General features: G+C 39.2%; 1 protein-coding gene across 3 annotated transcripts in view; it reads right to left on the bottom strand.

Moving 5' to 3' along the window:
* Positions 1 to 25,859, bottom strand: part of LOC101612114 (tubulin-specific chaperone cofactor E-like protein) — a 143,908-nt gene that overhangs the window by 104,846 nt on the left and 13,203 nt on the right. For 2 of the 3 annotated variants that reach the window (XM_045145509.1, XM_045145510.1), the window contains 6 exons: positions 17,214 to 17,363; positions 15,413 to 15,552; positions 9,033 to 9,214; positions 7,064 to 7,320; positions 3,456 to 3,582; positions 2,144 to 2,260 (listed from right to left, as the gene is read on the bottom strand). In XM_045145509.1, coding sequence (XP_045001444.1) covers positions 2,144 to 2,260; positions 3,456 to 3,582; positions 7,064 to 7,320; positions 9,033 to 9,214; positions 15,413 to 15,552; positions 17,214 to 17,346 — 956 coding nt within the window. In that variant the 5' untranslated portion in view covers positions 17,347 to 17,363. Of the gene's footprint in view, positions 1 to 2,143; positions 2,261 to 3,455; positions 3,583 to 7,063; positions 7,321 to 9,032; positions 9,215 to 15,412; positions 15,553 to 17,213; positions 17,364 to 25,859 lie in introns of those variants that run through there. The other variant, XM_045145511.1, reaches the window with a different exon arrangement.

Here is a 25,859-nt window from a genome sequence, read left to right on the forward strand (position 1 = left end):
AAAAAACCTGAAGAATGTAATATTCTTTCTCTACTCCCTGCAAACGAAAGCAGAGGAAAATTATATGAGCAAAGGGCTAAGGGAATGGCACAGATGACACTGAGGTTATTGCAGTAGATGTGAAGTCAAGAATTCAAAGGCATGGCACTAAACATCTGACAGCAATGAAGGCCAGCAGCTTGTGGATACCAGTCCAATGATCAGTATCAGAAGTATAGTGCTTCTGTAGCAAGACACAGAAACCCTAGTCAGGCCTTGCTTCCATCAACCCTGCTTAAGCCTAATTCTCCAATCTTCTTGTCAATTCTGTGAGCCACACAGCATTCATTATTCTTTTACTAAATTCCTACCCTACTTAAGTTGGTTAGAGTTGATTCTGTTGTTTGCACTGGGAAATTAGTAACAAAGTAGATGAATTACAAGCAGTAGACCCTCGGGTAATTAGGGGCAAACTGGGATTGGACCATGGCCTAAAAGAGACCTGTGAGTATCATGTTAGTGTTTATGGAAGACATGTGTTACGTCTTTTACAGTGGATAACTATCACCTGGATCATATAGAAGGCTCTGAGTGAAGAAAAGGCAAAGAGGAATTCAAGGCCACACAGCAGAGCACTGCTGTTCTATGAGTGTAAGACAGCTTAAATAAAAAGAATATTCAGGTCAACTTCCTATAAAAGAGGCACAGACCTAAACCCAGTGACGACGAAAAATGCCCTACGCTCTAGCTCTAGCACTCTAGAGGATCCAGAGTTGGAGTCTACTCTGGGTAACATAATGAGACACTGTCTCAAAAAAGGGCTTTTTTGTTTGTTTTTTTTTTTTCTTCTAACAAAAGAGCTCAGGCAGCTATACAAGCAAATGCATAAGGGATTTATGCTCCAAGTTGCTAAGTTATGTTACAAAGTCTCTATGTCTTCTGAAAGTTGGAGCACTAATTAGAATGTTGAGGGGGACTGATATGGAGGTATATGGAAGGATTATGACTGGGTATGCCCTGCTAGCGGACAGCCCCTCTTCTCTTGTCTGATGAGTCAGTTCCCCTGGTGTTTGTTTTTGAGACAGCTCTCAAGAACCTCAGACTGCCCTCCAACTCACTATGTAGCCAAGGCTACCCTTGAATTCTTGCCTGATCCTTCTTCCTCTACCTCCCAAGTTCTAGGATTATAGCCATGCGTCACCACACCTGGCTTCATTCACTTTTTGGGACAGGGTATCCTTATGTAGCCCACAGCAGCACAGAACTCTTAACTATACACCTGCTGTGTTTCCTATTACCTGTACAGGTCCTCAAGGTACACATTAAAAAAAAAACTTACAATCACTAATTTAGCCCTAGCTTTGATCTTTTATCCAAACCTCCCTAACCTCTTTACAATTTCAACAGTCTATTTTCAATCCTTTTTTCACATTCTGTGAACCCACTGCTCATTAGCCAACTCTTCCAAACTGAAGAACTTATGTCCTAAAAGCAGATATGCTATAAATAAAGAGACTGATTTTAATGGTAGATGAAAATATGCCTCAGGGAAAGAACCAACAAGGAAATGACATGAAGTATGCTATGGGAACTCCTAGCATTAGCCAAGAAACACATCCAGCCATCTAGTGTAAAACTAGAAATACACAGACTGTGGATATCAAGCAAATTGGCAACAGGTTAATCTTTGCATAGGCTAATCCTGAGGACATGGAAAACTCTGTGCCTTGAGTGGAGTTCCTCCACAAGGAATTCATCAGCGACTCCAAAGATTTCCTAATAAGATAATCAGGAATTGTTTGACTCATGATCTGATCTGATGTGAACTCATGATCTGTTTTATGCTCAGACTCCCCATAGCTTCCACTGACTGAACCTGAGTAACAGCTGTGAATATAGTCAGTTGGGGACTATTCAAGGCTAACCCCGTGACTCTCCTTCAATTCCTATCTTGTGTGTTGTGTGTTCACTTAGCATCCTCCCACACACCATGAAAGAAGAGAGAAAACTGCTTTGCTTTGGTGTTTTTTTCCTCTTTGTTTTTAAACCGATTGCCAGCGTCCTCTAGAAGGAGTAATACAAGCTACTGGGCTTTAAGCTTTCAACAGAGTTCCAAAATCACCTCAGCACTCTAAACAGCTGCTAAGAGAACAAGAGGTCTTACCTGAATGGCACTTCCTCCTGGGGAACATCCACGTAATAACGAATGAAAAACCTCTCAGAGTCTTCGCGCTCACCATCAGTAACAACACTGCCATTAAGTTTGGAAACAGATGGCAATCTATAAGTTAAAGCCAAAATAAAGATATTTTAAAATGCTAAAAATTTTTAGCTTGAGAAATAAAATAATTGGTTTGAGGCCCAGTCTTCTTTTGAAAGGACATGACTGTGTAGTTTTTGCATATATATAAATACTGTCATGAACTGAAGTTGTACAGAAGGACCACAAAAATATCTTATTTCCTTTTTGGATGAGACATTGATCTTCCATATTCATACCTCACCTTGCAGAGTACAATTCTAGGCTGCAATATCCAGCTTAAATAGGTGTATTGCAGGCAAAATGCCATCAAACCCTAGCTAATAGCCACATTTTTAGAATAGGTAAATTTTAGCAAAGTATTTCATTTCATCCAGTATCTGCAATGTAATCATTTTAATATGTCACCAACATAAAAATAAGTAATGACATGTGTATTCTTCAACACCTATAAATTACTTGAAATCCAGTATCTGTTTGATAAGCACACTAGACCACTGGTACGAGTCAAGAGTAGCTAGTATGACTACATACTCCAAGGATTAACTTGTGCTTATAAAGAATGTGGAGAAAAAGTAAAGACAAAGCCCAACATAAAGTTCACTCTGACAGGCCAGTCAGCTGAGATACTAAAGTGGGTATGAGCACTGGCAAAGCAGCAGGGGTCTTCTAGGCACTGCCAGTCTGGTTAAAAATATCAATATGGCTTACAGAAGGGCTCTTCAGAAGCCTTAGCATTCATTCCTCTCTCAGAGCCACTGTGCGGTAGGGTGCTCTGCACTGTAGCCAAAATCGTATGCTGACTAAAGGTTCAAGTGAAAACAGACACTGGTAGCAGGGAGCTACAGTTTCTGTGACATGAGAGCTAGGGTATGTACAGAAATCATGGTGGCCATTTGTAAACAGTGGATATTCAAAAAGCACAGGCACTGCAGATATTGCCTAATTTCTAGTAGACCACTATGTTAAGAGGGGAGAAACAGACAACTCTATCAAGATTCCTAATTACACAGATATTTCTTTCCCAAAACAGAACTTCAAATCCCTTAAGCAATGGAAAGCATAAAACAGATTAATGAAGGTATTTTTCCAATGGCCTCAGCCTTTTACATTTTCCTCATTTATTACATTTATTTTTATACAACATAGAGAGCTACTGAGCAGATCATCTAAGTATAGTCTGCTTAAGAGACAGACATATTCATAACACACAGACCTGGCTACTACCAATTTCCTTCGTTCCTCAGTTGTATATGGCTGCAGAAGAGGAATTCCTAACAATCGCACTTCTTCAAGTTTGGGGAATGAATTTAGTTTGTCAATGTCTTCCCAGGACTGCAAACCTAATTTAAGAAAAATATTAAGTAAATCCAGAAAGATCCAAAAGGGAGAAGATAAATACAGCCATACCATCACTCAGTAAATCCTGAAACATTATGATGACAACAAGGTGGAGAGCCTGACATTTTCTGCACTGAAGGAAAGAGTGGAATACAGTTAAACTCTAGAAACACAGGCACAGTGGTACATCATGCCTGTCATCTCATCTCCTTAGGAAGCCAGAACATGAGGAGAGACGGTGTCCAAGGCTAGCCTGAGCAATAAACAAACCTCTCTCATACTAAACAAAAACCACTTTCCCACATCCTCTCCTATCTCTGTGACCTCAGTGGTGCAGAGAGGGAGAGCCTTGTTCTCTACTGTCCTTTCCTTTCCCCATTCAACAACAATGGCTTATAAATGGGGTCCCCATGATTTCAATAAGCAGAGTACACATCATTATTACATATTCTTTTTTAAAAAGGAGTGATCTGGGCTGGAGAGATGGCTTGGTGGTTAAGCACTTGCCTATGAAGCCTAAGGACCCCGGTTCAAGGCTCAATTCCCCAGGACCCACATTAGCCAGATGCACAAGGGGGCGCACGCGTCTGGAGTTCGTTTGCAGTGGCTGAAGGCCCTGGCACGCCCATATTCTCCCTCCCCCCCCCACTGTCATTCTCAAATAAATAAATAAAAATGTATTTAAAAAAACTTTAAAAGGAGTGATCTGACCAACTCATTTTACTCAAATACACACTCACAGGATGTAACTGGTCAGAGTTGATAGTGCCACACCAAAGTTTGCCTAATATGTTTTAAAATGGTACAAAGACAATAGAACCAGAAGTTAAATATTAATATTTTCTTATCATACTCATGTTGTTGACAGGGAAAACAGGCCTAAAATGATTATTTAAACATACTAATTAAAAAAAAAAAACTAGCAGGAAGTAGTGATCCACGCCTTTAATCCCAGCCCTCAGGAGGCAGAGGTAGGAGGATCAATGTGAGTTTGAGGCCACCATGAGAATACATAGTGAATTCCAGGTCAGTCTCAGCTCGAGTGAGACCTTATCTAAAAAAAAAAAAAAAACAAGACAATAATCCCAAAACAACTTTGAGTAAGGATGATATGGAGCAAGGTAAGAAGTTTATCTCTAAAATGAAACTCTCCCTATGTCTGTGGGCAGATGTACTGTTCAAAGTGTTGACTTGACTTCCAAGTCAGATAGTTCTTCCAGGTAGAATAAATATTTCTAACTGATTGAGCCAACTTTACAATGTAGGCAATCCACTTTCCTATCAACTTTCAGCAAGAATATTTGGGATTTACTATCCCCAGTCACAATGAGTCTCCTTCCCTTACAATGGCATTTCCATTTGGACACAAAGAAAGTTATGTCAAGGGATATCTAATTATGAAATAAACAGATTCCTAGTACAGCACACTGACTTTTAAAACTTATTTCCTACATATAACCTCTATAAACTAAATTTATCTTTTTCAATTTTAAGTACCATTATCTTAATTTATGCAATTGTTTTAAAAAATAGTATGAAAGTCAGTATCAATAGAATGAGAATAAAAGTCAGACTGGAAGAATGGTGGGTTTTTGTTTGTTTTGACTTTGCAAAAGGCACATTTGCAAAAGGCCTACTGACTGAAACATACAACTCTTAAAACTCAACAATAAGCTAAACCTGGTGGTAAAACTTGGAAGGCTGAGGCAAAAATATCCAAGTTCAAGGCTTAGGCTATGGAATTAGTTGAAGACCAGACCTGGCACTTAGTGAGACCCTACCTCAAAATAAAAAGCACCGAGAGAACCAGGACTATAACTCAGTGGTAGAGCACTTGCTTAGCATGCACAAGTCTCTCAGCACTGGAGAAAAACCAAGACTAAGAAAACAATCCAACTAAAATTAAAAAAAAAAAAAAAAAAAGATGCCTGAGTAGACAACTTTCCAAGAAGACACATGGAGAACAAATGAGCACAGGAAAGACATTCATCCTCACAGGTCACTCGGGTATTTCAAATCACAACAAAATTACCACAGTATGCCGATTAGCAGTCATAGTACAAAATACTAACAAGGGTGGGGGCAGCAGAACTCTCATTAATTACAAACAGAAATATAACAATGGCTGGGCATGGTGGGACGTGCCTTTAATCCCAGTACTTGGGAGGCAGAGATAGGAGGATCCCTTGTGAGATCGAGGCCAGCCTACGATTACAGAGTGAGTCGCAGGTCAGCCTGGCTACAGAGAAACCCTACCTCGAAAAAAACCAAACAAGAGAAGAAATATAAAAATGCTGCTACTACTCTGCAAGACAATTTGGCAGTTTCTTTTCTTATAAAATTATATGTACTCTTACCACATGATTCAGAAATCATGCCCTTGTATTTATCCAAGCAAGGTGAAAACTTATGTCCACATAAAAATCACACAGATATTTACAGAAGCTTTATTCATAAGTGCCCAAATCTGGAAGTAACCAAGAGTCCTTCAGCAAGCGGTGGATAAACTGTGGTACATCTAGAAAATGGAGTATTATTCAGAACTAAAAAGAAATGAGTTATTAACATCATGAAAACACATGAAGTTAAAATTTATATTACTAAGTGAAAGAAGTCAATCTAAAAAGGATTCACCCTGTATGACTCCAAACAAATGACATTCTGGGAAAGGCAAAACTATAGCAACACCCAAAGGACACGGTAGCCTGGACTGAGGGATAAATAGGCAGAGCACAAGGCACTGTTAGGCACGGACACTGCCCTATGCACGACCACGATGGTGGCAACATGGTAAGTACTTGTTACAGGCCATAGACTACCCAACACAAAGGACAAACCCTGGGACACACTATGAACTTGACTCATAAGGACACGTCATTATAGATACACTGACGAAGTGTTACAAACATACCATTGGGGCATGGCATGGAGACAGTGGGAGACTGTATATATGGGGCCAGATGCCACATGGGAACAATCTCTACTTTCTATTCACATACGCTAAGGACCAAAAATTGCTCTTAAAAACAAATTTAAAGCTATTCATTCCTGTGATATCTAGGATCAGGTGGAAATACACAATCATTCATACAGAGATACTAGAAATGTGTATGCATGAAAGGCATGGCAGATTGGGCTGCCTTAACCCACATCCAGATAAGATGGTCTAGTTTGTAATTGCCTTTTCTCTTTTTACCCTATCTGTTATAGCAAGTATTTCATCAATTCTGTTTCACTCCTTTCATAGAAAAACCCCTTGAATGTGTAAAATACATTAATATAACATAATATAATGCCATGCTTACTTATCAGAGCATTTAGGAAAATGACGGCCTTGAATACAGTCAAACAATAGCAGTCTGTATGTTATGTTGAAAATGCATCCTTTAAAAAAGTATAACTATAACTGAATTATATTTCTACTGTATTTCATGCAGATACGCAGACCAATCTACACAGAGCAGGAACAAGTCTGTGCCTTACCTGACTTGTGGAGGCTGATAGATCGAAGATTAGGAAACAACCTGGCCAGTGAGTCATCAGGCTCCTCAATAGCATTCAAATGATTGTTGGCCAGGACGAGGGTATCCAGTGAAGGAAACATAACTCCTAGCTTCCGGATCTCAGTCCAGTCTTGGAGGTTATTGTCTGTTATGTGTAGGAGCTTAAGGGAGTGACAGCAAGTAGAAGAACAAGACACTGTTTCGTAGTCATTAAGGCACAGGAAGAGCTCCTCCAAACTGCAGACACAAGAGAAAAGAGCAATTATTCAAAGCAGGTTAGTTTTAACTTTATATATATTTTCATACACTTAAATGAGACACAAGTCTATAATTCCAGAATTTAGGAGGTCCAGATAGGAAGAGTGTAAGTTCATGGCTAGCCTGGGCTAAATAGTGATATCTTGTCCTAAAAATAAATGTTTTCACCTTAAGTAAGACTCATAAGTATTAAAGAGAAAATAAATAAGATGTCTTCCTGAAGCTCAAAGTGCTATATAGCTAAGAAGATAAAAGTCAGTTGTTGGGGCTGGAAAGATGGTTCAACAGTTCAAGGGGCCTGCTTGCAAAGCCTAATGGCCAGGGTTGATTCCCCAATACCCATGGAAAGACAGATGCACAAAGAGGCATATGCATCTGGAGTTTACAAAAGGGCCTGGCATATCCGTTCTCTCTCCTCCCCCACCCCCTCTCTCCTTCTCTTCTTCTTTCTCTTTTTCCTGATAACTAATTTTTTAAAGTCAATTATAAAGCAAAAAGAATGAATGATACATGCTAAAACTAAATTAATTTGTGCTTAAATAAATGCCTAACTTAAGCAATACTAACCTTAAACAAAATAGTGTTTCACATAGTAATGAACTTGAAGTTGAATTTAGAATAACCAGGAAAGGATGTATAGCCTTGGAGGAGTAGACTTGCTTAAACTGAGAGAAAATTCTAGAACATGAACAAATGTTTATAAAAAAAAAAAAAAATCTCTTCTAAATCCTGACTTTGAGTCAGGCCATGTCAAGAACATTATAGATACTAGTTTTATTTCTTCAAGGTTAATATAATTATGCCCACTTAAAAGCCAAAGAAAACTGAGCTCAGAGAAGTTAAATAGCTTGCCAAAGATAAGTGCCAGGCATGGTGGAACACTTGTGAAATCCCTGTATTTGGAAGGTAGAACAGGACTGGGAATTCAAGGACAGCCTCAAAGACATAGTAAGGTCCAGACCATCTTGCACTTCAGGAGACCATACCTCCAAACACATGAATAGGTAATTCAGTGCCATTCTAGATGTTGTTTATAGTGAGGAAACCAAGCTCAGAGAGTAAAAGTAGAAAATCAAAATGCAGTAAGTTTGGGGCAATCCCAAAGGATTTTCCTAATTTCTGTATCTAGACAGTCACAGAATTATAGTTTCATATATTTCTTAAAGGACTTCCTGTGCACACTTATGTGTACAAATAAGGGTAGGTACAGAGCATGCCAAAACATTTTTAAACTAAAAAGCAAAAGTGGAATTTTTTTCTTAAGTGTCTGAAAAGAATACCAAGTCCACTTTTGCATCAGAATGGGGAAGGCATTTAATCATTTGAATGTTAATATTTTTGAGATACTGTGACTGTTTTTTTTTTTTTTTCTCCCAAAGAAAAGGCTAAGGTAAAATTCTTCAATCAGGTAATCAAGAGATTAAAACAGAGAGAGGCTGTGCTGATCTGGAGTGCTGAGTGCTTCTCAGGCCTATGTTCTAGCAGAGGGTGCCATGCTCCATGCCTTGGTGCCATGTTCCTGGAATATGGCCGGACTACTCGCACACCCCATTCTAATGGCTTCATTTTTCTAACCTCTTTTTCCAGTCAACCTGCAGTTCTAGAATTTCTGGGGTGGGAGATGAGCAGCGATTCTATGTACTAACACAGACAGAAACACAGCTCTCTTTGCACCATGCTCTCGGGCTTACTCTGGTAACTCCTGCAGTATCGTGTGGACAGTCTCCCATGAAGCTTTGCTGTTGTTGAGGACAAGTTTGCGAACTCCAGAGAAGGACCCAGCACATGTTCTTTCTAAAACTGACAAACTCAGAGGGTTGGAACTCAGGTTTAGAAACTCCAACTGAGGAACATTTGACACAATCTTACTGACCTGTAGAGAAAAAAGGAACGTGTATCAGGCAGGAATCAGAGTATTTAAACAGTAACTATGATCACAGAGACCTAAGTGAGTGGGTCCCCAAATAATAGGCCATTTACCTCAGCCAGGGATTCTACTTATTGATGGGACCTACAGAGCAGCATAAGTAACTTCAATAAATCTTTGTATGTAACTTAATCTCTTCTTATGAAAGAGAACCTTAATTGAGACTCAGGAGTACCCAAGAAAGATTTCCTATTTCCATTAACAAGGCTTCTGGTTCTGCCCTGTAGTGCGTTCTCCTCGGTAAATAAACAGAAGCTGGTTTAGAGGGCCGGGAGCTGGGTTAGTGGGCATAGCGCCTGCCACAAAAGCACCGAGACCTAAGTGGCACCCGTGTAAAATGCCAGATGGGACAGTGCACGCCAGGGCAAAAAGAAAACATGATCACCAATATATAATGATTAGCTAGCAACTTATTTGGCAAAAAGAAAGGACAAGGAAATGACAGAACCAGTTTACTCTGCACAGTACTGGTTGCTTTGATATAACTTATTTTATTAATTTTCAAAATAACTTGCCAGATAAGACTCTTTCACCCTCATAAGTAAGGAAATTGAAGCTCAGAGATGTTAAATAATTTGACCAAGGTGCCAAGAATCAAAAACAATTAGAAAATCCAAACCACTGTTTTTCCAAATGTATCGCAACTCAGTGCATCATCAATATAACAGAAAGAAAATGAGCACGCCATTGAAGACCAGCTGGCACAGCCAGTGAGAAGAGCTAACTTAAGCAAATACAAAGCACATGCTAAATGCCCAGCAAATGTGTTGAGCACCACACACCCAGGCAGTGTGTCAATGAAAGTTATGAAACAGGGAATTAGGGGCTGGGGAGATGGGCCAATGGATAAAGTGCTTGCTGTGCCAACGTGAGTACCAAAGGAGTTCAGCTCGCCAGAACCCATGTAAAAAGCTAGGTGCTATGGTGGGTTTTGGTAATTCCACTGCAACCTAAGGTGAGAAGGGAGGTGGAGACAGAAGAACCACCTGAAAGCTTGCAGCAAGCTAGCCTGGTGAATGTAGCAGTGAGCAATGAGAGAACCCTGTCTCAGACTAAGAGGAAGGTGAGGACCCACATCTGAAGGTGTCTCCTGACTTCCACATGCACAGCAAGCATGCACATGTCCATACACTCACACGTGAGCACACACAAGAACATGTATACACACACCAACAAACAAATAATGCATGAATGAGTGAGTATATCAATGGAATTTAAAAAGAACAATAATTTTATGGTTAGAAAACATGTATTCAAATTGTTTTCCAGTACTCCCAAGCAGGGAATTTCAGGCAAATTTTTTGAACTTTTCAAATCTCCATTTCCTCATTTGCAAAATGGGGAAATATCCCTAAGTTATAAGATTATTATAAGATTAAGTGAGATACTCCACATAGCAATGTCACAGCTTTTTGAAATCGATTTCCCTACTTGTCCCCTCAACAATGCACACAAACTATGAAAACAGGGAGAGTGGGATACTGAGCATTTACCAAACAGTACACAAAGCCATTCAACAAGTACAAGTATTCCTAGTAGTCTAAGGATACTATGATCCAACAGCTCAACCATGGCTATCTTCAGAGACACTGGAAGATCTTTCAGAGCATATTAATCCTTGGGTTCCACCAGGAACCACAGAGTCAAAAGCTTCCCAGGTGGGACGTGTATATCAGTTTCTTTTCAGGGCTCTGGACATAATGTTAAAAGTCCATCAAGAGGTGAACTACAGAGGGAAGAAAAGACACTATGTATTATAAATCAGGTCACTGTGTCTATTCAGCTCAGAAGCTCTTAGCTCAGAAACAGAACAACTCCAAGAAGGGTCAGAGGTGCCCATCAGAGGGAAAAGATAACTTGCGTTCACTGTGTCTGCAACAGCACACACTGACCATTTGAGCAGGTTTGATTTTTACTTTAATTTTGCCAATGTAAAAATGAGCTACCTTATAAAAAACATACATCAGGCTTTTATTTAACGTTTAAAAAATTTATAACAGTCTTCTTATATTCTCTTGTTTGGTCCTTTTTGTAACCAAATGGCAGCAAAGGCTTGTGTAATATACAGCTCAAACATGGAGTTTGGTCTGTAACTGTAACATAGCTTACAAGGGAACCAATCCTGTGTTGCATTCCACGGCCTGAAGACTAGTGATCAGAATGACTTTCATACAGAAGATAATAACCAGATATATTTTACCTCTTTCAGGGGAGGGGAGGATTTTGCTCAATCTAAATAAAACATGAAGAATTACTGTTAATTATACTATAATCCCAATTAAACAGAAACAAAATATAAATCTTCTACCAACCCTACCCCATATATTTTCCTCTTATAATAAAGAGTAAACTATTCAAATAAGAACAACTTAAGGGTTTTTATACAAATTCTGGGAGATGTCCCAAGGCTAACAGGTATGTGATATGAACCTCACAGTCTGCATCTGCATTACTGTACAGTGAGATACAATGTACAATAATGACTTGGAGAACCTAAAAACACAAAAATAGGCAGAATCTAAACCATTAGTGGAAAAATAACATATGCTATATATGCTAGAAATAATTATTTTCTTTATAAAAGGCAAAAATGTGATTTTCTGAGTAACCTCAAATTGACAGGAATATTCAGGAAAATATAATATTCATTACACCAATAAATTTACTCATTACGGAAAACTTCCCCATAGTAAAGGCAACAAACATTCCATTGAATTCCTAGGGCAGCATGTTGACTAAAAATAAAAAGAGTCTTCCAGCCGAAATGGGTTGAGTTTGCAAATGTGCAAAAACGTAGAGATAAACTTACATCTCCTGTAAGGCCTTCAGAGTTCTATTATTTAATAGGGGCTCCTCCACCTTGGCTTCTAAAAAGGAAGAAACTAAAGATATAAGGAAAATGGGAAAGGCCTTAAGATGATAATCTGAAATCTACACCCGAGCTGTTCTTTACCTCACCTGACTACCTAAATTCCTCCCTCTCCTCAAGTATTTGGTTTAATTTCTTTTATAAAAACACTTCTGATAAGGAAAGGTGGAAAAAGAATGATACATTAAGAAAATCCAGATACAATTCTATACAGCCAAAAAATTCAAGTCAATAGCCAAAAACTGCAACTTCATTTTATAAACAGGTGCCCAACTTCTAAAAGGTAGACACAGATCTTTGCCTTTCCCCAAAGTATGGCGTATTAGTATTTGGATATGTAGCAAAAAGTAGTTTAAGCTACCAAAGAACTTGCTTGTAACTCATGATGTTAGTGACCATTCAGAAAACCGAAGGAATCTACTACATTATTTTGTTCCCCACTGCTATGTCGATATTTGCTGAAGTCAACTTAGATTAGCTAGGGACAAATGATCTTTTTGGTACTCTGACATATGGGTTAAAATGGGGTTGAAATGTAATGTCTGAAATCCAATGACCCCAGAAGTACTATGGCCTGGGCAGATTTAATCAAAGGTAACAATCAATATTCTCTTGCTGTCAGTATTCTCCATCTCTTTCTGCTCTGATATAGCCTCTAAAGAACTGGGATCAACTACAGGTAAAATGAGAAAATATAAAGGAATGATGAAATCATAAATAAACTATAAAATGGAAACCTGAAAGTAGCAACAAAATGTGGTTTGCCTAAAAACAGACTCCCAAGCACATATGAGGATCTGCAAACTGAGTGCTGATGGAGTACAAATGAACAGGTGTTGCTGTGTACACACGCATGCAACCTGAGAAATACGTAACAGACCTTTGCTGAAGCTCTCTGCATAGGTCCATTCTATAGGCACCTTCCTTCCAAAGCAGCTCTACCCTGCGATTACACTGCTGCCACCAGCTAGCAAAGCTCACACACAGTCTAGACAGGGGGCAAAATGCAAAGTAAACAGTCTTTGTGAAATTTCATACTCCCAAAGAACTCTTTGAGGCTTCAGCATGAGAGCTCAGCAGCTGCACTGCCTCAGAGGAGGATCCTGGCTGACTCATCACCCATGCACACTGCAAGTCTGGAGGGCCAGAACTTCAGTCGTGTGGGAATAAGAACCATGGAGGAGAGGGAGATCTAGCAGGATGGTTTTTTTCTCATTTAGGTATGGTGGACAGAGCATGCATGCTAATTAGATGTCTCAGAGGACCAAGAAAGTAAGGGCTATAATTTGTTTGAATAATGAAGGATACAAATTGTTTAAATAGGTAGAGATAGAAGTATAACTGGAGATTAGTTCTGGGCACAGCTTGGATAGATTCTTCTTAAGAAAGTTCTCTAAGGATTTGTATGGTATTTGTGTAGCATTTGATGCATTAAATGGTTAATTTTGTCAGCAAGGACTGGGGTGATGGCTCAGTCAGTAAAGCTCTGGCCACAAGTGGGAGGATCTGAGTTTGTAACCCCTGCGTTCACGAAAATGCTGGAGAGGTGTGACAACCTGCCTATAATCCAAGCACATGGCATGCAAAGACAGGTGATCCCCAGGGCCAGCTGGCTACCTAGGTGAGCCCTGGGTCAAGTGAGAGACCTTGCCTCAGTAAATAAGAACAATCAAGGAAGTCATGTGACATCAACCTCTGGCTTCCGCACACACACAGACCACATGAATTTCTTAAGATCCCAAAAATAATTGGAGCAAGTAGTCTTAATCAGCTTCAAGATTTCATCCTTTGCTAAGTAACAATCAGCAGACATATAAGTTCCTAGTGTGCTGCATGCTGCTACTTAGAAAGACCCAACTCTGGCTAGAGAGATGACTTAGTGGTTAAGGTGCTTGCCCGTGAAGCCTAAGGATCTGTGTTCTACTCGCCAGATCCCACGTTAGCCAGAAGCACAAAGGTGAGGCAAGCATATGGTCACACACGCCAACTAGGTGGCACAAATATCTGAAGCCTGACTGCAGTGGCTGAGGCTCTGGCACATCACTTCTCTCTAAAATAAAAAATAATAAAGACTAACTTCTCCACAGGAAACAAGCTCACTATCTAATGGGAAACCTGTCAGGCAAGCAAGCGCCTATGCCACACTGTGACAAGTCCTTTCATACAGGGTGTTCCAGGTGCTCTGAGATCACCTGATCTGGCTGAGTTGAGCACAGGGAAAATTTCACAGAGGAATGACAACCAGTCTTGAGGAACAAATAGGAAGTAGCGAGAAGATGACAGGAAACAGAGGAATGGGTTCTACATGGAGAGAGCAGGGAAGCTTTTCATAGCATGCATTTGCCATTTGCAGCAAATGACAGTGTAGAGATAGAGACAGAGGGGAAGGACCAGAAGTGGCAGAGGTTCATGTGAGGAAGGCCATTCCTAAGGAACTCAGACTTCAGTTCCTAGGCAAGAAAAAGTAACTGAAGGACATCGTGTAGGACGGTCCTAGGGTCTTCTTTTACTGGAAAAGTCTGTGGTACACTGGGGAAGAAGAATGCAACCTAACCCACAAAATTTCACTAAGAAATGTCTCCAAATAGTCAAAGCAAAAAAAAAAAAAACAAAAAACAAACAAACATGAGCATAAATTAAGGCAGGAGAATAAAATCAAGCAGGAAGAATTAGCTTTCCCTAATACCTCTTGGTAGCTTTGATCTAGAAATGTTTCAGCAGGTAATGTTTTCTATCATAATAAGAGAGTCTGTTACAGTACTGTCATTACTGAAATTAGTTTAGATTTACTCTGTGGTCTAAGGACATGTTATGACAAAACAACAGCTAGTTGATTAATGTAAGAGAAGTCTAAAACATTTGAAATAAGTCCAGTGTCAAGATTATTTTTACAATCCTGATTTTAGCTCAAGCAAAAGTGAATCTGTAGTAAGAGACACGGGACCAGAGAGAGTGACATAGGGCGTGTACACTGGCAAAACAGTACCGAGTGTAATATGCTATTAGCAGTCTCATATCCTTTAGGCCGTGTAACCTTTTGATGCCTGGAATAAAAATGCTCAGTGTTTTCATAGCAATAAAAAACATGTAAACAAGTTAGCAATGATGCAAGTAACTAAAACTTAACCACAGGTAGTTGATGCAGTTGCTATTTATCTACCTTCAGACATATGGTAGTTAATGAGAATTTCAAGTGAGATAGCATGTGTACCAACATGAACAAGAACATGTGGCTCTGATGCTTTCGCCAAAATACAGCAACATGCACACTTTACCTCATGCCAGTCTTCAAGTTTGTTATCAGAAAGGTCAAGTTCTGACACATGAGCACAAAAGGCAGCGATTTCTCTCTCATCTCCCGCACAGGTGATTCCACAGCTGTTCAGCACGAGGACACTTGGGAGGTTGAGGCGATCTGGGTCATAGGAGACACAACACTTTTTACATCCTTGCCTACATGTTTCGCCCTCAGGAACTGTCCAAAAACAAAACTCAGACTTATGAAGTTATATGAGGACCCTGACAATACAGGATATAACAGGGTTCTGGGATCCTAAATCCTAAGGTGCAACAGCTAAATATAGGTCAGGAAGCGCTCAGAACTACTTAACCCCAGCCCCACCAGAAAATTCACCAAGATTTAATGCAGCAGGAATCTTTATCTATTACAAAGATCAGAGCCACCACCATGTTTTCTGAACGCTAGACCCAGAAGAGTCTTATCTTGGACACCACTACCTCCAACTAACCTCAGTTCTTTCTTCCCTTTGAAAGTATTCTGTAGAGCTCTTCTGTTTAATGTGAATCTTGACTGTTTGCTGCCTTTGAAAATTATCTTAGACCATTAGATGAGTCATCTGCTACACCATCTCAATCCAAGTATCCATGCTCACAACAGTTTCCACACTTAGTTGATGGACTAAACACTTTACCTGTTTCTTTGATGCCAGACTACAAATTATTCTCATTTCCTACTCATGTAAAAATTTTCACCTATGAAAACTGGACTTCTTTTAAGTTATAACTGTAATGGGAAAAAGGGTTTCAAAATCTGAAATATTTAAAGAATGTGGTCAGAGAAACTCTGATTACTGCCAGCTCAAAGATCCCTGTGCCCATTAAATCACTCTGTCTCTACCCAAAAGGCAAATATGAGAACTCAACCACTCATTCACTAACTTCATATAAAACAAGGAGGTATTAAGGTCATCTTTTATAATAGAAATCTCAAATTACATTGTTTTTCAAGTAAGTGTCATCCAGTTCCAAATTTCTCAGACTTTGGGTAAAAAAAAGGCAGACCCAAGTAAGAGGTTGACTTCTTCATGCCATCCAGGTTACACACTGTGTAAAGTAGTTGTAATAGGGAAATAACTCCAGGCAACACATGATTTAAGGTAGTAGTATGGGGAAATAACTCCAGGTTACATAGGGTATAAGGTAGTAGTATGGAGAAATAACTCAGTAACATCTGATCATAGGAACTAAGGCAGTGATTTGCTATTAATTCTACTTAATTACAAAGAACTAAGACCTATACTACATTAAAGTAAAAAAGTAAGCAAAAACATATCTTGCACACTTCTATAATTTGATCACATGAAATCCTACTTTTGAAATGTCTATTCCACAAAGGCTAATTAACCTTTGAAACCTTTTCTATCATGTTATCCTCTAAATCTATATTTCTTTCCTAATTACTGTGCCATTTATTTGGCTCAACATAGGCCACTTTGTGTGCTATCTTTACAAATGTGGTGCTTTATAATCTAATCCAAGGACCTGTTAAGACCCCGAAGGCACAAGCCAGCCTTGAACTACTTTGTACCCTCAAGCTCCTTGAAGGAAGATGCACTTTAAGTATTACCAATTTGTATGAATCTTGAACTGTAAGTGAACTAAATGTTTTTGGACTAGTCTGGAAGAAAACAGTCCTATGAGGTTCTTTGAAAAAACTGATATTATAACATGAAGTAGAGACTAATTAACTTATAATTCTAAATGAACTCATTCACAAGTAAGGCAAAACTATAATCCTACAATAAATAAATAGAGTTTTAGGTCCCATATTTTTACCTTTCATAGGAGAGCCCTGAGGTGTGGCTGGGACATGGACTCCCATCCCAGGGCCACGGCGGTAAGGAAAGTTTTCAGGACTGTATTTTTCACATAATACTTGCATAAAACTTCTTCCACTAGGTAAGTCCATCTTCCTTTCCAAAAATTCTGTAAGAAATCATCTAAATTAATCACTTACTCATAAAAGAACTATATACTGAAAATCAGTTGTTTTATCAGGGCACTGGGCAAGGCACTACACAGACATACAACATGGTCACTGACCCCAGGAACACATACTGTGGAAAGACTATGATCTTGGGAAACTACATATGCAGCAAATAACAGCAGTACAGCTCATTTTGGTGTCTGTAATATAGTAAGAAGTATGCCAAGATTTAAGAGAGAAGACTATCACTTTCAAACATGGCTAACAGGAAGGTTGCTGGCTGGTTCATAAGAGTCATGCAGTAGGTAAAGAACTAGAAAAAGAATGAAAGAGAAGAAAAAGGTGAACAACAGTCTGCGATAGTTTGGATCAATCCTTTAATATCTGTCCCTTGAAAGTCATGCTCCTCTTCTTTCACACTGACAGAACTTTAACTGTACAGATATAGCTACTGGTCTTAGAAATGAATATACAAAATATCTATGGCTGCTTGCCAAACTCCTCTTTTAGACAGCAGAGTTTTCTACCCGATCTTCTTTGTGTCTTCTTCTGCTGTGCCTACAAAACAGACACCATGTTAGACCGGGAGCCCTACAACTTAACGGAAGCGGAGCACAGCAGAGCAGACTGGATGCCCAGGGACTGTGGGGAACATAGCTGTCACACCGGTACCTGTCTTCAGAAATCTCACTGACAGGTAATAACCTATTTCATTTTAAGCCACATTCTTCTTTTCTGCTTTCTGGTTATTTACAACAAGACTAAATCCTACCTAGTAGAGAGTACTATTTCTTCTGGTTCTGAGTTCTGGGTAGTGTTTTTTTCCTTCCCTGTTTAACCTCATCCAAGGTTCCAAACATTCAGTTACTCCCGCATACTCAATACTCAGCACTTGTGTGACGATCAAGAGATATCAAACTTGCTAATGTCCAAGAATGTGATAACCCATTATCTTGACAGGCTGGCTTATGATAACTGTGTATTAAATATTAACCAATATAGAAGCAACTAAAATTAATTTATACCTACTAGGTATCACAATACTTTTTAAAATTAAACTAATCAAAAACTAAAAAGACGGCTACAAAATACTCAAAGAAATATATCTTGATAAAAAGTATAGCAATGAGAATACACAATGGCATATGAGTAACCTCAGGAGATCTGGTGCTACCAAAGCAACATGACCATGGATGACACTGCCAGGAGTCTCCATTCAAACAGGAACCTCAGAGGAAATCTGCTCTGCCACATCAGTATTCCAATTTGACTGCCTAGCAGGCAGGATGAAACTAAAAGCTTTTGAGGGAGGAAGTACAACAATGTTTTTGAAAACTCACTTTGGCACTTGTGAACTTGACAGATATGAACTTAAGATGGAAGGCAGGGAGGAGAGTTTAAAAATCACTGCAAATATATAAGAATATGATGAGAGCATGAACGGATACAGTGAGGAGAAAATCAGAGAGTGGTAGAAGACTCAAGATCACTTTTTGGAAATTAGAGAGTAAGGGTGAGGTGAGGTTTAAAGCCAACCCTAAAGTTTCCAGTGCCATTAACTGGTTGAGAAACTATGATCCTAGCCAGCTTTAAGGGAGAAATGGTGAATGCCACTTCATGTATGGCCAATTTGAAGTAATGGTAGAATATTCTGGGAAAGAGCCTAAGGTAGGTGGGAAATGCTACCTAAAGGTGGTGATTTGGGCATCATAGAATGTAGCAAGTATTGAAAACAGAAGGTCAAAAGAACTGTAAGAGTCACTGGACAGGCAGAGGTGGGTGAGCCAGGAACCAAAGGAATAGGGCCAGAGTGGAGGACATGGTCAACATTATGAGAATTTTGATAACAGGAAGACAGAATGATAGACTCAGCCAGAGCAAGAGTAGGAAATCAGATGCAATTGTCAATATTTCTTCTCTCCAAATGCTAAAGACTAGACTGTAGCTACATATTAGCTGGTGAGACCCAGCAGACGCTGGCAGATCCCAGCAGGAATGAGCATTAGTTTCTCAGAGTGCTGATAGATATCAACCAGATAATGCTTTACGATTTTAATCATGAGTGGTTACATGTTTACTTCCCTATAGAGGCACTTGTTTTCTTGTACTTGCACACTTAAATATGCCAAATGGTAGCCTTTCTGTGTGTGACTGAACTAACTCCACCACTAAATTACACAGGGAGTGAATCTGTGCAATTCTGTTTCTTTCGGTATTGACTGGTAGCATCTAATATATAGCACACTGGAAACGGTGAGGGCTTGACAAATAAAATCACTCACTGGCTTCTGGGTACTAGGCAGAAAAGCAGAGCAGTCAGAATGGGGAGTAGATTTAAGCCCCACTCAGTGTTCACTATCTAGCAGCCTTATGCCTGTTAGACAAGATGCTATAGACCAAATAGTATCAAATATTCAGCCAAGATTTAATTCTTTATGTAGATAAGCAGATCCATCTCGTTGGTATGCAAATCCACTTTCATCTTTGACAGGAAACTTATATGTACACCAACAAAATTGTTTCAAAATAAATTTCTTTTTGAATTACTATAAAACATTTGATTTGTGTACATATTTAAAGACCTATAATGCAATTAAGTCTAAGAGGAAGTTGTAGTGAGGTACTATGAGAAATACATGCTTCTCACTGACCAGATACATGCAGTTTCTTACTTCTCTAGCTTTTTTACCTACTGATAGGTTAGCAACAAGAATTTAGGAAATAAAAAATATGAATATAAAATCACTCATTATACTTGGCCTAGGTTTTCAATTACTCCCAGGACTGTGTATATTAGACTTGATGAAATGAGTTTGCAAATGCAAGAACACAGTAGATTATTCACTATGCACATGTCTATCCATTGAACAAGTTTTATCTACATAATTTCCTAAAGGCTAGACTATGGAATACATTTCACAAGGATATCACAAGTCACCTTGAAAACACAAGGCTGTTCCCTGCACAGTATCTTTATCTGTAAGCCTGTTATATTGTGCGACAGTTTGTACTTTTAACCCACACAGAGTGTAAGGAACAGGACTGCCCTGGGTTGTGTTCATTTCAGACTTCAGGAACCTTCCAGTTGAAAGGATCTAATGTAAACTTATCACCATCAACAGCACACAACACAGATCAGGTGCTCTACCACAAGAAAAGGCCCCATCTCTTATCAAAGGCCTGTCTCAAACAGAATGTCAACAAAACTTTTAGAAATATTTAACATAAACATCAAAGAAGCTACATTGCCATCTTCCATACAATTGGCAGTTCACAGTTCCAAAGAATAAGTGTGGGGAGGAGAGCTGTCACTGTGGAAATAATGGTCAGTACTCAAGTAGCATCTTTTATCTGAAGGCTCAGAACAACTTACACCTATGTAATTCAAGGGCAATAATCTTGGACACAACTGAAAAACAGACAAGCTGAGGAAATATAAAATCAAACACTCATTCAATGAAAATAAATCATAGAAGTAAGCAAGCATAGGAACTTAAAAGTTTCTGCTTTTGTCCCCAAGCTTGAAAACACTCTGCAAGCCAGGCCTGGTGGTACAAGAGCAGAGTCTTAGCTGCATGAGATGCTGAGGCAGAAGGATAGCAGGTTCAAGAATAGCCTAGACTACAGAATGAGTCTGAGGCCAGCCTGGGCCACTGAGTGAGAACCTGTCTCAAAATAAAAAGCAAAGAAAGGGTAGAAAGTGGGAAGAACACTTACCTAGAATATATGAGGCCCTGAGTTCCATCTCCAGTGCCCTCCGCCCCCACACACATACACAATCTTCCTCCAGGTACTGTAGATATCAAAATTATTTATTGTTCTTTTTGAGACAAAGTGACACCAGTCAACTTCCAGGGTACTTTCTACACAAGCCTGCCAGGAATGCAGGTGGTGTATACCTAAGTATGCAAACTTTGTAACAGAACCTTAAGATAGCAAAATGGGTGGTAATACTAATTTACCCAGAATCTGCTGGGGCAGTTTGAAGAGGAAAAGTAGGTGGGAAAAGAAGACTGAAAACCAAGAAGACTGAAAAATGAGGAAACACAAAATGGAAAATGATCTTAACTGGAGCCCTTTAAAAGGTTTTGGGGGTATTGGTGGGTAATCTATGACTTTCTGGAAATAAAGACTTAAATTGTATCTGTCCACCTCTACAGTTGGCAGAGGTCTAACGCATTTGTAAATTGTTCTGAATCAGTGCTTAAAGCAAGGAGCCAGGAATCTTGGGTGATGTTGCTGGTTACATTACAAGTTGTGGAATGTACCTGTCAAAATCTCAGCTCCTTTGTGCCTCAAGATCCTGACTGTAAGATCCCATAAAATACTTGGACAAAGTCACAAAAAAGCAGAAGTTGGAGAGTTTATACCAGCAGGTCTAAACTGCCAGGTGGGTCTATACCAGCATAGAACATGAGACACCCAAGAGCCCACAAGCATGATCGGTCTGTTTGTCACATTCTCAATTATAGGTTCAGATGAAAAAATTAGTATGAAACTCAACATAGGTGAAAACAAGAAAATGGGCCAAGTGTGACCTCTAACACTGAAAGACATAACAGATATAATGTAATGCTGACATGCAACATCAATGTTTATTTCCCAAAGAAACAATGTGGAGTAGTATGCTTCATAAAATTTTAACTACTACCAGTTTTGCTCATGACTTCCATGAGAGATAAATATAATCTCACCGAAGGCCAAAATACAAATTTAAAATATTATGAATACAGATTTATTGGCTTGTGTATTCACAGACTATCTCAGGGAGGGACAAAAAGAAAAAGCCAGAAGTGAGTCAAAGCAGCAACAGCTGTCACCACACAGAAGAGCCGAGAAAGAAGGGAGAGCAGAGAGTTGTTACCACTGGACACTTGAACTCAGCAGAGCCACACACTACTTTTTCAAAATAAAATGTCTAACTATGATGTATCCAGAAATGATTTAATAATCTACCATAGCATTTTTCATTTCCTTGGCATTATTAAGTTGTTTTTAACTTCCAAGTTGGACTTTTATATGTAGACTACATAATAATTTTTAAAAGAATTGTGGGAGGAGATAAAAGAAGTAAAATGGATGACCAAGCAGAAACAGATAATTTAGTAAAATGTAGTCAGGAAAGTAAATGCAAGCAGAGACACGCCTGGCCTGGAAGGGGAGGGGAGAGATGAAGACGTGTGGGAAGATGACAGTAATGAATGGCCTTGGTGCTGCTGTCACTCATGCTGGCTGGCTTTTATAGGGATAAAGCCACAAGGCCACTCTGGGCTGTACAGAGAACAGGAGGAACACCCTGCCTGCAGTTATTTGCCTTTGCCAGCCAAGGTAAATATGTTCACAATGTCAACTCTATCTAAGTTATTTTTCTAAGCCACAACTACACCAAGAAGCAGTGATATGTCCTAGGCCTGGGGAACTTCGGGTCACCAGTGACTATGGAAACTAAAAAGAATACAAGTCTCCAGCAGCAGGATGTACTCCCACTAGTTTCAAATGACTGGAATAATGGATGTCTAGGGACATAAGCTATAGCTTTGAGAAAGAAATCATGCAATTCAAAATGCATACTAAGTTAGAATGGGGCTAAATCTTCAAGGGGAAAATACAGAGTTTAAAATTACTTGCAGTCATTTGACTTGGACCCATTTACATCCAACACATCAATCTTATCTATTTATCAGAGAAGTGTAGAAAACTACACTCGAAAAGTTTCCTGCCAATATTCTGCTACTAATATTTGAAAACAAGGCAAGTTAAACATGTTGTCCAAAGACTCAGCCATTTCATTTTTGCATTCTTTGAGTCAGATGATATTTCATGCCAATGATCATTTTCTCCACTCATGTCCATTCTGTTTCCTTCACAAGACAACCTAACAAAGGAAATCTCTTGCAAGTTGTTCAGTAAAAATTAAGTTAACAAATGCAGTTAGTTTTTTCTACTGTTTGAACTGTACCAAATGAGACCAGTTAGGCTTATTAGACATTCACTTCTGGATAAAATAGGTGCTACAGAACTGATTTCATTTAATTCATTTTGACAAACATGCACCTGGGGCTGAATCTATGCCAACCCTGTGCTAAGCACTAGGAAAGGGAGAATAAAATCCAAACCTGTCTTCAGGGCACCACCACCTACAAGATACATGTGGCAACACAGATGTAAACAATGAAATAAACACTCTCAGAAACATGAAGGAAGGTGGTGAATGCTGGGTCATTTGGGGGAAGTCAGGTCAAGGAGACAGTAATGTATGAACAGGCACATTCTGTATTGATAAAACATGTTGCAATGGGGAAGGAGGAAACACAGGGAGATGGCCAGAGACTGAATAACCTCATTCAAGGTAGATGCTACCCTGAAGAGATAGATACAAGATTTCTGGACAATTATGAAAATGCAGTTTCAGGAGGGTCCAGGGAGAAGAAACTATAGTCTGAGGAGGGATGGAGGTAAATGAGTAGGTGGAAGCCACATTGAGCTTTGAGGCTGAAATGATAGTGGGCAGGACAGGGAATGAAATACTAGACCTGTTCCCTGTCCTTTGTTTTAAAGGACAAAAGAGAAATACACTGAAGGTCTGGGCCATGTCTACAATATCTAAGATAATTCACAAGACATACAGAGGAAAATCTCCTGGGTATTTTTCAAGATTCTTACAGGATTAACAGCTTTCTCGCTCTCTCTTCTCTTTCTTTTTCTTTTTTCTCTTTTTTTGGTAAGGCTTTTTGTTTTTTGCCCATTTAACTTTCCCTTTATGGATTCTACCTTTAACCTCATCCTCATTCCCCAAAGACTTTCTGTTTTTGAACATTTCCCCACTGAACCAAACCTTGCCAGAGTCCTGAACATTTCATTCTGAAATGCTGAAATTGCCACTTGCTTTGTTTTGTAAATACTAGTTCTGATCCCAATAAAAGAGAGCCACTCTGGGAAAAGTATGATGTTTTCCTCAAGAAAGATTTGAAAAATCAAAGATGAGAGACTATCAACCATTTTATTGATTTTACAAATTACAATAGACAATTTGAATTTTTTAAACTTCCCAGTTGAAGATAGGCACAGTGTCAACAGTATGGTGTGTAACTGTACCTCCCTCCCTCCTAAGACTATAGTTTCTGCTCCCTGGACCCTCCTGAAACTGCATTTTCATAATTGTCCAGAAATCTTGTATCTATCTCTTCAGGGTAGCATCTACCTTGAATGAGGTTATTCAGTCTCTGACCATCTCTCTATGTCTCCTCCTTCCCCACTGCATTAGCTAAACTAAGCTAAGCTAAACATGGTAATATGTAACCAAAAGTTGTTTTGTTTTGTTTTTTCCTGATCTGAAGATTCAGAGCCCCAGCCTTAACAGAAGACTTCAGTGACAGATGTAACAACTACACTAAGCCTGGGAATGCACCCTGTGGTGCATATCCTTCTAGACACATTTCCTAGGCTCTGTGGGTGTATATTTTCTACTCAGAGATCCTCTCATTCTACTACAAAGTTCATGAAACTTTGTGTCGATAAATACCTCCTACATAATCCTTCTGAAAGTTTGAATTCCATTGAAAACCTGCTATGACTGATGAAGTCATGAATAGAAGGCATCTTTCCCAGAGCACCTCAAGGACATAGTCCAAATCAGTGCAATCAGGCTGGGCAGCCTCGCTCTGTATGGCACTTCCCATTTCATTTATCCTAGACTATATGAACCTGCAATTCTACTTCAGTTAGCTGCATTAAGCTCCATAGCTTAGATTACTTATTTCTTTGCATTAGTGGTATCAACCGAGCACCATGTTATATATGTCACTTTGGCTGAAAAGTAATAAATGAATTCTAATAAATGTTTAGAACTATTCCACAAAATTATGGTTAGCTGTTTCACTAACTTAACTCTTCACATTGCAACTGCAAAACAACTCTAGCTGATAATTCATTATCATCACACACCATGCCACTATGATTTCACACCCCTAAAAGCCACCCCATTTCTACAAGGCTCTGTCAATTGTAAGCTATACTACATCCAAGTGTGATAATGTGCAAAAGTTAAACAAAACATGCAAAAGCTCAAAACCAGGTGAAATGCGAATTTGGTCTCCTGATTATTATTGGGTAATGCTATAATCTTGGCATGGCAACCCTCTTGCCTTACCACAGCACCTGACTTCTAATAAAAGTACCACAAACATTACGCTACATAACAAAAATTGCTTATTTCTTTGCACAATGACACCATAGAGGTCCAACGCTGTGGCTCTGTTACCAGTGAGAACAACCTTGGAGCTCTCCATATTTTCCACTAAAGAACCTCCCTGTATACAAGGCACACACAATGTTAGCCAGCGAGGCAAACTCCTCTTAGTTACAGATTAGCAAATGCCAGTGACCCTCATGCTTGTACCTCACTATCTGTAAACCCAGCACGTGAAATGTCTAATCTAAATTTACTACCTCAAGAATTTTATGTTTTTCTTGAGGAATTTGAGGAAAAACAGTAA

Source organism: Jaculus jaculus, chromosome 3, assembly GCF_020740685.1.
Source record: "Jaculus jaculus isolate mJacJac1 chromosome 3, mJacJac1.mat.Y.cur, whole genome shotgun sequence".
Taxonomy (NCBI): domain Eukaryota; kingdom Metazoa; phylum Chordata; class Mammalia; order Rodentia; family Dipodidae; genus Jaculus; species Jaculus jaculus.